Below are 12,292 nucleotides of genomic sequence, written 5' to 3' on the forward strand. Positions count from 1 at the left end.
TTTCATAAAAAAATAAAGTATTGTACAGTAATTATCCTTATTATAAATGCAGCAGCTGTTACTTAAAGAGGATCTGTCCCCTCTCCTGACACGTCTGTATAGTAAATGGTTGTATTCCCCATGAAATAACTCCACCTTCTACCGCTCCTCTGCTATTCCTCCAAGAAATGTATAAATTGATAGCTGGGTGTTATTAGTTGGGGGTGTGTCCCTACGCAGACTGACGCTGACCAATCAGTGCCGACAGTGAGACTGTGCAGGGACACGTCCCTTTGACACCCAGTTGTCAATTTATGCCTACGTTTCCAGGAGGAATAACAGAGGGACGGAACAATGCCAAGTTGTAATTAATTTAGTTCAAGAATTATTTAATGGGGAATACAAGTATTTACTATACAGACATGTCAGGAGAGGGACAGGTTATCTTTAAAGTGGCCAACCCCTTCTTAAAGGGAAACCGACGCCGAGTTATGTTTTCCTTGCCAGGTTGTGTTGTAATGTTTAATTTATCCATGTTCTTAAAAACATTGCCTCACACAAGACACAGGACCAGAAATAACCAGTCAGCGCCGGTCCCAAATAAATGGTAACAATGTTGCAATAAAGACCAGTTGACACAAGTCGGGGCCGTTGTCGGGGAGCTGAGGCCTCGTTCTAGCTGTAGGGATCCTGCTCCTCCGCTCCGGTGTCTTGTTTGTTTGTGGATTATTTAATCTAAGGACTAATCTACGAGGGCAATGTCTAGTCCAGTCACCGATCCACCTCAATCCTGGCAGAAACCATGAGGTATATGGAGGATCAGGCCTCTTTTTGGACACTAGAGCAATACCCGCTGTCAGTTTTTACTGCATCTTTTGCATTCTATTCCTGGGCCAGAATCGATCTCTGGTCCACTCTCAGATATATGGGGCCTTTTGAAGAGCCCTTAAAGGGTTTGTACAAGATTAGAGAAGCATGACTGTTTCGGGGACAGCGCCACACCTGCACATAGGTTGTTTCTGGTATTGCATGTCCTCTCAATTAAAGTGAATGAGACTGAGATGAAATAACCTGCACACACCTCCTGTGTTTCTTTCAAGCCATGTTTTTCTTCTGTACGACCCCTTTTTAAAGGGCTATTCAAATACATCTGAGTGTGGAGTATAGTTTTATTCTGGTCGAAGAATAGAATGCAAAATATGCAGTAAAAACTGACACTGCACAGTAAGTGAGAGGTAATAGTGACAGGCAGTAAAACTTGTCTATATCTGGCTACTTCTGCTTAGAGCTTGGCAGATCTCATTCTTTTGGAGAGCGGCCATATTTCACCATCGACTCTCCTCCCAATGTTCCTTCCGCTTTCCGTTTTTGTATACTAATCCCGTCCTTGTTTGTAGAACTTTTTCTCCTTCGTTTCTCTTTGTCCTCTCAATAAGTCGCCGGTTTCCTTTCTTCTTTGCCTTCCTCCCCGTGGATTCCTCGTTTTCTCCCAGTATTACCCCGGCAACTTGATGTCCGTCTCTGGTTACAGCTGTAACTATGGGGAGTCCTGATACTTGTCCAATTATTTTTTTTTTTTTTTTGGAACAGCGCCACTCTTGTCTATAGGCTGTGCCTGGTATTGCAGCTCAGCCCAATTCGCTTAAATGGGGAAAAAAGTGGTTTTCCTTAATCTGGGACAAATCTTTTTAAAGGGACGTTACACCTAAAGTGCAGCAGTCTATTAAAAAAAAGCTTCTAGTATCATCCCTGTTATCCTGGCACCCAATGGCCTGTAATTCCTGATAATCCGGAATGTGACTGCAATAATCCCGGTGCCAGATTAGCAGGAAATCTCTGGAGAGTCCGGTATCGGACGTCTCTGATCACTGGTGGTTCGTTGCGGACTCCGCCTGGAATTGTATAACTTAGTGAAATATCACGCAGAAATCTGCCGTGATTGGACAGTGGGATTTCCGTAGAGGTGGAGCAACATATCGACAGAAAATCGGGATTAATCGTGGTAAAATTTGTAACATGAACTAACGGTTCTGCCTGTGATTGGTCTCCACTGCGCAATCTTGATGCTGTTATAATGGACTGATAGTCTGCACCGTGCATGACCCTACACTACACCGCACAGCAGAGCTACCGTCACCGTCTCACTAGTTACACCTTTTATATCTCTGGCGATTCTGAAACCGTGAAGCTATTGCTCTCTGGACGGCGGCCATTGACTGATCCCTGTATGTTAGATAACCCGCCACACAATAGGCCTGATGAGTCTGTATCTGTCTGACCTGTCCCTGACCAGTGGTACAATCTGCTGCAGCGCGCGCACAGCTCTGCTTCATTAGTCGGTCGCACAAGTTTCTGCTGGGTCATATCTTGACTGTCCGCCAGGACTCTTCAAAAACAGAGAAAACGGCGCCAAGCCTTGAGGGGGTTTTGGGTTTCTCATTTTTACAGTCCCCTCATTTCTTCCACTCCTTAGTATGAAACGTACAATGGCGGCCGGACACATCAGCGATGCAGGACGCAGTTCTCTCCACTTGCAGCAAGGAAATGTAATCTTCATCCTCACCCTAATGTCAGGCGCCCCTTTAATTTCTCAGAATTTCATTTGAAGTGGGGTGTGGGCGGGGCTGTGACAATTCAGGTATTTTATGAGTGGGAGAATGGTTGTCAACGATCTCCTAGAATGTTGACTTTGAGGCCCGATCCTGCTGATTATGATGTCATGTTATGAGGCGGGGCCTATCTTTTATTGGGAAGCACCAGGTGGCGATTCTTCTTAAGAAACCAGTTTTTCGGTTATTTCCATAACGTCTCCAGAAGCAAAACAAACCGGTTCTGTGATGGGTGAGGGGCGGCGGGGCGGCTGAGGTTTTCTTCTGGAGATTTGGGGGATTTTCTGCTGATCTCTGCAGACGTTTGGCCGGAGTCCAGAGCAAGTTGTTGTGGGGTCGTTGTTTTTTTTGAATATATATATATTTCTGTTCTCCTTTAAAATGTCTCAAAAATTTCATTGCTGGAGGTCGATGAGCTGAATCCACCCGGTCACTACAACGAAGGGGTCTCTAATATTCCCCTGACAGCCGTGCGGAGCCCGAAAACCTCCACAACCCCAACTAATGATGACGGGGCGGCCACAACTGTGATGTCTATGGGAACATGTCAACGAAAACCAACAGGGGCAACGCTGTCAGGGGAATGCCGGGGTCCCCCCGCTATAGAGATCAGAGGTGGGGGAGGGGGCTGATCAGTGTATGGACCCCAGTAATGTAAACTGCTGATGACTGTTGCAACCAGCAGCGCCCTTTAAGCATTGCAACCCCCCCCCCCCCCAGATAAACAGGGGTGAAGGGCGGGGGTGTAAGGTGGGTGTCATATGGTCCCATTATGAGCCGTGTGAGATTATAATGTAAATACTTATCCCCCTAATAGAAACCAGTAGGATGGGCTTAGATACAGCAGCTCAGACAGTATCACACATGATAGGATTAGATACATCGGCTCAGCAGACAGTATCACACATGATTGGATTAGATACAGTGTATCAGCAGACAGTATCACACATGATGGGCTTAGATACAGCAGCTCAGCAGATGTCACACATAGGATTAGATACACAGCTCAGCAGACAGTATCACACATGATGGGATTAGATGCACAGCTCAGCAGACAGTATCACACATGATAGGATTAGATACACAGCTCAGCAGACAGTATCACACATGATAGGATTAGATACACAGCTCAGCAGACTATCACACATGATAGGATTAGATACATTGGCTCAGCAGACAGTATCACACATGATGGGATTAGATGCACAGCTCAGCAGACTATCACACGTGATAGGATCAGATACACCGCTCGGCAGACAGTATCACACATGACGGGCTTAGATACAGCAGCTCAGCAGACCATATCACACGATAGGATTAGATACACGGTTCAGCAGACAGTATCACACATAGGATTAGATACATGGCTCAGTGGACAGTATCACACATGATAGGATTAGATACATGGCTCAGTGGACAGTATCACACATGATAGGATTAGATACAGGGCTCAGTGGACAGTATCACACATGATAGGATTAGATACAGGGCTCAGCAGACAGTATCACACATGATAGGATTAGATACATGGCTCAGCAGACAGTATCACACATAGGATTAGATACATGGCTCAGCGGACAGTATCACACGATAGGATTAGATACATGGCTCAGTGGACAGTATCACACATGATAGGATTAGATACATGGCTCAGTGGACGGTATCACACATGATCGGATTAGATACATGGCTCAGTGGACGGTATCACACATGATCGGATTAGATACATGGCTCAGTGGACGGTATCACACATGATCGGATTAGATACATGGCTCAGTGGACGGTATCACACATGATAGACTGTGTTTGAGTGGAAAGTCCCGGTGGTTTCGGATCAGAACCCTCCGGTCTTGTTGGCTCTTCTTCCTCCTCCGTGTGTTTACTCTCGTCTTTCGCTCCCGGCAGGCGTGAATCATCGGATCTGAAGATGCAGGAAGTCTGTGTCGCTTTGTTTCTGTTGCTGACATGTAAGTAGGAAAAAAAACACAACCGGTAGAAAATGATGGCGATGGCAGAACATGATCAATAATGTGGAGAGCCGAATATCCGAGACAGAGACCTCTTCTTAAAGGGGAACTCTACTCATATCATGATTCCCCCACCAGTGATCAATGATGATCTGCCTCACAGATTGTAGAATGGAAATATATACGTAGATCCCTTATGTGTTTTATTTGAGTTATTTCCCATGATGCATCATTTCCATCTGCCATTTCTAACATGGGTGGAGCTTAGCTGTCACCTAAATAAGTGACCGCTGGTGCCTGTATTGAAAAAAGCACGAGGGGGTGGAGTCTGACCCCTATTGTCTGGCGTGAGAAAATGTGTCCTTGAGAACTGCTACAATGTGGCAACCATCCTGTAACACTGAATACATGAAGTGCCAACTGGGTGGAGCTGACTGGAGGTTTATCTATTGACCCTGATGGTTTGTAAACGGCCCATCCTCACACCCTGCCCCATCCCCACCGTCAAAAAGAAAAAAAATATGTTTTACGTTTTACCCAAATCCACAAGTTTCTCTTTAAATTTCAGCCGCCGGTCGTCTTATCCGGTTTTACTGGATTCCTTGTGATTTCTTAACATTGTGTTTGTCTCTTCTGTTTTAGCTGCGCCTCTTCTCCACGCCACCGCAGGAGGCCCGCCAGGTCAGTGCTTCTAAAGTCGTCGTCCGCCGAAGGGCATATGGGCCAAAACCATCCCCCAATAAAAGATCATCATCTGTCATCATTGATATTTAATTGTTACATTGTATAAATCCAATCCACGAGGAACGTTGGCCGTTACTGGCAGGAGGTCACGTGACTAAATCTGGGCCGCAGGCAAAATCCTTTCCATAAATGATCCAATATTTTTGGATTGACCTAAAAAGTTGCAAAAATAATCATCCCGTAAACTAGAGGACAGATTGTAACCCTATGGAGGATGTCCGATCTACTTGTGCCACAATGGTGGGAACTTTTTCTTTTGGCCCCATTCACACGACCGTGCCCGTAATCCCAGTCCGTGGACAGTCGCGGACAGTCATCCACGTTTGTGGGCCGTGTTCCCATTCTAAAGTATGGGAGCACGGTTCGTAAAATCAAGACCTAGGACATGTCCTGTTTTTTACAGAAGCTTTCTACGGCCCTGACACCTTCCCGTAAATATACAAGTAGGTGCCCGTGGGCCACAGAAATGAGTGGAACCGTATTTTGATCTGTAATTATGGTCCGTAAATGCGGACCAATATTACGGTCATGTGAAAGGGCCTAAAGAAGAGGTTTCTAGTGCCAGTGTCTGACTGAGATACCTTGGGCCCATGAGGGGTAATGAGACTCGGGGGTCACAATTCATCTATACAGTGAGGTTATTTGTGCATCCACCTAGATGCGTGATCCAATGTCCATATCTTATGCCGCTTTCATCTGCTGCATATTTGGGGCCTGGGTATAGTAGGGACCCGTTGTGTGAAAACCTGGGCCCACTGGAGGACCCTCTGGTACTGTGGTGGGCCGGTAACCCTAAATCATTCTAAGAGCGCATAGAAATGCTTCTATATAATCTATGTATGACTGACCACCGTGGGCTGAAAACCCACAAAACCAGAGCATGTGAGCAGGCCCAGGAGCTTAAGGGGGCTAAATAACCCCTCTGTCACATAGAGCACCAGTACATCTGATAGTTAAGTGTATGTGTGTGGGGGGATGTTACTGGCACAGATTTTGCATGGGGTCAAGGATGTCTAAAACTCTCCTTACTGGGAGTGGTGGTCTTCACCTTCCTCTGAATTTTTGCCCCCCCCCATGTGGCCTACTTCTATACTAAAAATACTCTATAGATGTAGTAAGTAATTCTACGCCAGTGATCCTTTTCTATTGTAACCATATAGACGCCTCAGTGCATTAATTTTCACCCCTTCCAGTTGGGTAAGGTCAAATTGGCCCATGAGAGGACCCTCCAGGGGGCCCAAATGCTGATACGTCACTTATTGGCCACTGAATGCAAATGCAATAATTTTAGTTGAAAAGCCGTAGATCAAGTTAGAGAATGTGTAAGACCTCCATATAGCGCCGGCCTTAGGGTCAAGTAGCCATGCCATACAGTGCCCAGATTGCCATAAGGTGCCCAGATTACACTGCCAGGCAGCCACCTAACGCTGAGGCATCTGTCAATAGTACAGCTGTCTTCCCATAGGCCCAGGCACTAAGCGTGGGAGGGGCCACCTGCTCAGGAGGCCAAGTGTCTAAGTTCCGTGGTGCCCATTTTGGTAGTGATGAAGGTTACACCCTCTGTGACTGCACAGGTCACATACCCCTAAGGCCGGCCCGTACCCGCGTGGTTCAGTATCTGGCCGTATCCGTTATGTAACACCATTTTAATTTATTTTATTTTTTTGATACTTTTTAATTAATTTACGTATTTTTTCTTTCTGTTTTAGAGCGAGATCCATTCACCTATGGTAAGTATTTATTCTTATTGACTATATGAAGACCCCCCCCCCCCCTACTTGTAGCGAGGGATACAAAGCAACTAGTCACTGGTGAATGGGCCGTATATCAATGGCTCCTAGTCTGATGGGGCAATTTAAGCTTCTAACCTTTGTGTTTTCCGCGGTTTAGATTACGAGTCTCTGAAGATCGCGGGGCTCATCGTGGCTGGAGTGCTGTGTGCAATGGGGATCATCATTTTAATAAGTGAGTCGTGTAACATCATTCTACTTCTTCCGGATAAACTCCTCCACCCAAAACCAAAAATTCTGTTTATTATATAGAAATATTTCCTGGATTCGGCATACCCTGATCTATGTAAATGTTGAGCCTTTAACACCATTTTTGTTTTTAATCTCAATAGTTACAACTTTCTGCGCTGATTTAATTTCTTAATCCATCTTTATGGGGGTCGGAGTTCCCTTTTTTCTTATCTACAGCTCCGGAGACTTAAGTGATCACATTCTTGATGCCTGTAGCCACCACTAGGTGGAGCTTACTGTATACAATGGCTCAATAATAAATCCGTATGTAGAGAGCTCCCTCTAGTGGTGGCTACAGGAATGCTCTTATGTAACGCTATGGCTATGCAGGGGATTTGGAGCTCTGTATCAGGAAAAGGGAGCCCTGACCCCAATAAAGATACATTAAGAAATTAATCGGCACAGAAGGTTGGACCCGAAAATGTGATGATGACAAATGGTGAAGATTGACATTCAGGTTCCTAGTTTAGGATCTGTGTACAAATTGTAGCTCGGAGCTTCATCCTATGGTGGACGCCTCACGTATGGAAGACGGGAGGATCTTGCATGTCCAACAATGACTACTGCGCTTCTTGGCATCACTATCGGAGATCATGTGTGGAGCCTCATACCGGGTCCGGCAGGTGGTGGTGCTTATTATCCGTGTAAACATTGCAGCCGCCCTCCTACCGAATGATCCGCAACCTCCAATTGTTGCCTCCATTCGTGTTCGTCGTCTTCTTAACGCCTTAAGGGCCGAGCCGATTTTGGTTTTTCAGACCAAAATTTGTTATTTTATTTATTTTGCATTTCGGCGCTTATTCTTTTTATTTGTTTTACTTCGCTGTATGAGGCTTTGTTTTTGTTGCAGGACAAGTTATACTTTCTGTAGGTGCCATTCTTTACATTATCGTTTCATTTAGATCATTTAAAATTTTTTGCTACACCGATCTTTAGATTGTTTGGATTTATGGCACAGGTTGTTACGATCACGAAGATACTAAATATGTGTTTAATGTGTGTTTTTGTTTTTTTACATTTCGGGAATTTTTTATTTTGATATTTATATTTAAGCTATAATGTACTGTCATTTATCTATATGCCTGTATACTGAGAGTACCTATGTATGTCCTATCAACAGGAAATATGGTCAGACAGCCCTAGGGTTCTTCAATGGACCCTGGTCTGTCCGCCCATATATGGTATGTCCCTCAATGGCATCAAAGGGATTCCCTATGATGCGATTTAAAGGGTTCCCCCCTCTCTTTCCCTTTGAATGCCGCAATTAGTGTTGACAGCATTCAAAAAGTTAATGAGTAGATCAGAGGTCTCTTCGATCTATGCCATTAGGGCAGGACTTCCTTCGGCTGTGTATTATGGTCAATGACCCGATCCTGATCACACGGGCACACTTGCCACTCATGTTCAGCCTACCGGTCCAGCTTTCTCAACCACTTTAAAGTTTTTAGGTTTCCTGTACAAATTCTTATAAATTGACTCTTTTAATTCATTTCTTCTGAAGGTGGGAAATGCAGATGTAAATTCAACCAAAAGAAAGAGTAAGTTTTATGATTTTTGTCTTGTACGTTTCGGGTGGGCTCTGCCTTTACATTGGGGCTAAACAGTGGAGACGAGCGAATTTCCCGAAATTTAATTTCGGGTTTGATTTGGGCAAATTTGCTGCAATTGCGCTAAAAACCTCATTATTTGACCCTCTGAGGTCTTCTAGGACTGTCAAGAACTCCTTCCAAGCTCTTGACACCAAACCAGCCTTAGTAATGTCAACGTGACTGCGACATATGGGTAGAGGGAAGGGCAACCGCAGAGCATTTTGGGAAGGCTGTCTAAGGTCTGTGATCCTTTTTCAAATCTGTAAAATGGCAGCTTTCTTGCCCGCGCCGCGAACCCCAAAAGTTTCAGAATACTCCAAAACTTTTTTAATATTTTGGACCAAATTTGATTCGATTAGAATTGATTTGCTCGTCTCTGAGCAGGTAGTTGAACTGATATATTGGGACAGACTCGAGACCTGGGCATTGTCAGACCCATTTGTAAATGCGCGATGACGCCATCTGTGACATTGCCACCAATGACCACGTGAAAGCTGCTGACCGTGCAACTTCAGCAATCAAAATGTAGGAAGTTTTAGGGAGCACCAAGATGGAGGGTGGTGTCTCACTTATCATGTACCCGAGCGGAACATGGAGACATTGTCTTCAGACCCATGGAGTTGGCATTGAACTATTTGTAAATGCCAGCCCAGATGAATGGTAACATTGCCATCAAGGGAAACCTAAAACTTACAACTACTACTGGGGTGGTGCCAATTCTGCCATAGGAAGTCTACAGGTAACTGAAGTTTACACTTGGCCATCCTGAGAACTTGACCTGGAGATATGAGACTTACTGTTGGCAACCCCAGAACCCAACTCTACCCATAGTCTTGGCATTGCAGCAATCCTGCCAGTAAATGGGTGCAAACAAATCGGGCGCTACAGTCCAATGTTGAAGCGTCATTCTTGGAACCAAAAAATCTTATCTGGGAGAAGTCCAAACAGGACCGAGCCTGGACCCTTTGGTGTAGGCATCCGTCTTATGGTTGGGTGCTCCTCATGTATTGGTTGGGCAGGTGACTCGTGACTTTGTATAAACGTCTTTTTTTTTTTTTTTTTTGCAGGCTCAGGAACAGATCCCAAGATCCACAGCTTATTACTCCAGGTAAGATGAGATTGTATTCTATGGATACGCATGATGTCATAAGTCAATGTCCGCCCATCAACACCATTATTTTTATATATTTTTTAAATAGGTTAATTCTGTGCTGATTCATTTCATAATGTATTTTTATAAGGTTTCCTTCACTCACGCGTTTTGTGCCATTTTTTTTTTGGACCCAAAAAGAAGGGACAAAAAAAAAAAAGACACTCTATATGTCCTTATCGACTTCAAGCCAACATCAGGCCTCAGTGTGTTTTTTTTTTTTTTTTCTTAAAAAAAAAAAAAAAGTAAAAAAACTTGTTTTTCCTAAAAAATGCTGCGTGTAAAGCCGCCCTAATGGTTAGATCATATAATATAAAGTAGCTCCATGCATTAAATTAGTTTTTTTTCCCCTGCAGCCGCCACTGGGGGATGTTACTGCATACTGGTAATACATGGAACTCTATAATAGAACTGTATACAGTGAGCTCCCCCTAGTGGTGACTGCAGGCAGGCAGAACTTATTTTAATGTCTAGTCAGGGAGTTTAGAGCTCTGTATCAGAAAAACTGAGCTCCGACTGCTATAAAGAAATAATAAGATATGAATCAGAACATCATTTTGGCCCTCACAACGACCTGATGATAAAAGATGGACTTTCCCTTTAAGTTAAAGCAAAGCTGCAGTGAAAAGCAACTTTAATGGAACTTTTTGTTACATTGTGTGACTTTCTAATAATATTACTGTTGGAATTCTCAAGTCATCATCTCCTTTTGAGTCTAATAATTCACAAAAACATGAAATCTAATAGATCTTTTTACGTATCTGTGCCGGTGATTTGTCTTTTTTTACCAATCTATTCCTGCTGCTACTTTTTATACATCTATATGTAAGAGTCTCGTTTACCTGCATCTCCTAATGATCTTTTTGGGATCTCATTCCTGTCCAGAGTTAATAGAGGTTGAACCTAGAGGACTTCCGTCTTTGTCCCCATTACAACACTTCCTGTCCTGTGCTCTAACCGTTAAATGTTGTCAGAGGAACCCTGAACTTTAGAACCAATGAGATCTCATCTTTCCTCTTCTCTGCTTTGCATGGAAAATGAAGCTAAATTCTGACTTGTTGCTATTTATCTCGATGTCCTGATGACACTGGGCCGGCAGAGTACAGAAGTGTTGTCATGGGGACACAAACTGAAATGCTGTTTTCATAGAGGAATATTTATTATCTGACTAAGTTGATTTAAATGTATAAAAAAAAAATTAAACAATGGAAAAAAATTGTACCCCAAATGCCCGTTCTAAAATGTTGGACCATAATGCTTTGCGGCTGAGCTCTGTAACCACGCCCTCCTATCTTGGGCGGGGCTTCTGTCTGGTTATCTGGTCCCTCCCCCTTCACTGTAATGTTTCCTATTGACTATATTTACTGTCTTGATATCTTATCATTGTCACATCTGTGTTTCAGGGAGCGCCAGTCGCTGCTGAACCCCCATCGTCCCTTCCCAACTGAGGCGGATTATTTTTTTTTTCTCCTAATTCCAGGCCGCAACATCTGTTTGCATCTCGCCAGTCGTCTTTTGACCTTTTTGTTATATAAACTATTTTCTCTAATATTTTTGGCTGCTAATCCAATAAAAAGGTTTTGTTTTCTCACAGTATGAAGCTTTCTTTTCATGTAGTCGGAGAAGCGGGGGTTGTGCTGAACGCCCCAAAATCCTGAGCAAGTAGAAATCAAAGGGGCAAACGAACCTACGGGACACTGAAATAAAATGCTGAATAATTACTAATAAAAAACGAAAATATATTTCCTTGAGTTTAATATCTTGAAATATGCGTTTTATTTAATACAAATAAAAAGTTACGTCCTTTTTACATTTTCTTGGCTTATTAGTATTACTATTTAGTATTGTATTATATTACTATTTTTTTTTTTTTTATTAAAACGTTTATTTTTTTTACCAAGTTCTGATCATTTTTGCGTTTTGTGCTAATTTGTTCTAAATGTCCAACTGGGCGTTTTTTGTTTTTTTTACATTTCACCAAGTGGACGTTGTAAAGAAAAGTGTATAGCGCTGACCAATCAGCATCATACACTTCTTCATTCATGCCCAGCTTGTTTCACTGCACAGCATGATCTCGCGAGATCACATTGTGACGGAACTTCATGGAAGACTGAACAGACATCGCCTCCAGCCGCTGCAGATTCGGATAAACGTCCTGGTACGGCTGGAGACCGTGTCTGTTCAGTCTTCCGTCGCTCCAGTGAATAACCTGTGGGAGGAAGTCCCGTCACAG

General features: G+C 43.6%; 1 protein-coding gene across 2 annotated transcripts; it reads left to right on the forward strand.

Moving 5' to 3' along the window:
• Positions 1-2,472: 2,472 nt before the first annotated feature.
• Positions 2,473-11,869, forward strand: LOC142662297 (FXYD domain-containing ion transport regulator 3-like). 2 transcript variants are annotated; one of them, XM_075840441.1, is made up of 8 exons: positions 2,473-2,525; positions 4,494-4,555; positions 5,198-5,236; positions 7,009-7,029; positions 7,190-7,264; positions 8,822-8,858; positions 9,977-10,017; positions 11,463-11,869. In XM_075840441.1, the coding sequence occupies exons 1-8, from the start codon at positions 2,488-2,490 to the stop codon at positions 11,480-11,482; spliced, it is 333 nt and encodes a 110-aa protein (XP_075696556.1). In that variant the 5' UTR covers positions 2,473-2,487; the 3' UTR covers positions 11,483-11,869. The 2 variants fall into 2 exon arrangements, with proteins under 2 accessions (XP_075696556.1, XP_075696557.1); XM_075840442.1 differs by lacking the exon at positions 2,473-2,525 and adding an exon at positions 2,827-2,923.
• Positions 11,870-12,292: the final 423 nt, after the last annotated feature.

Source organism: Rhinoderma darwinii, chromosome 10, assembly GCF_050947455.1.
Source record: "Rhinoderma darwinii isolate aRhiDar2 chromosome 10, aRhiDar2.hap1, whole genome shotgun sequence".
NCBI classification, from domain to species: domain Eukaryota; kingdom Metazoa; phylum Chordata; class Amphibia; order Anura; family Rhinodermatidae; genus Rhinoderma; species Rhinoderma darwinii.

Excerpts from the sequence above, each read along its gene's own strand:
- LOC142662297 (XM_075840441.1), top strand. The coding sequence starts at position 2,488 with ATGCAGGACGCAGTTCTCTCCACTTGCAGCAAGGAAAT. Across the intron at positions 7,030-7,189 it reads GCGAGATCCATTCACCTATG|ATTACGAGTCTCTGAAGATC; the intron begins GTAAGTATTTAT and ends TCCGCGGTTTAG. Across the intron at positions 7,265-8,821 it reads GGGGATCATCATTTTAATAA|GTGGGAAATGCAGATGTAAA; the intron begins GTGAGTCGTGTA and ends TTTCTTCTGAAG.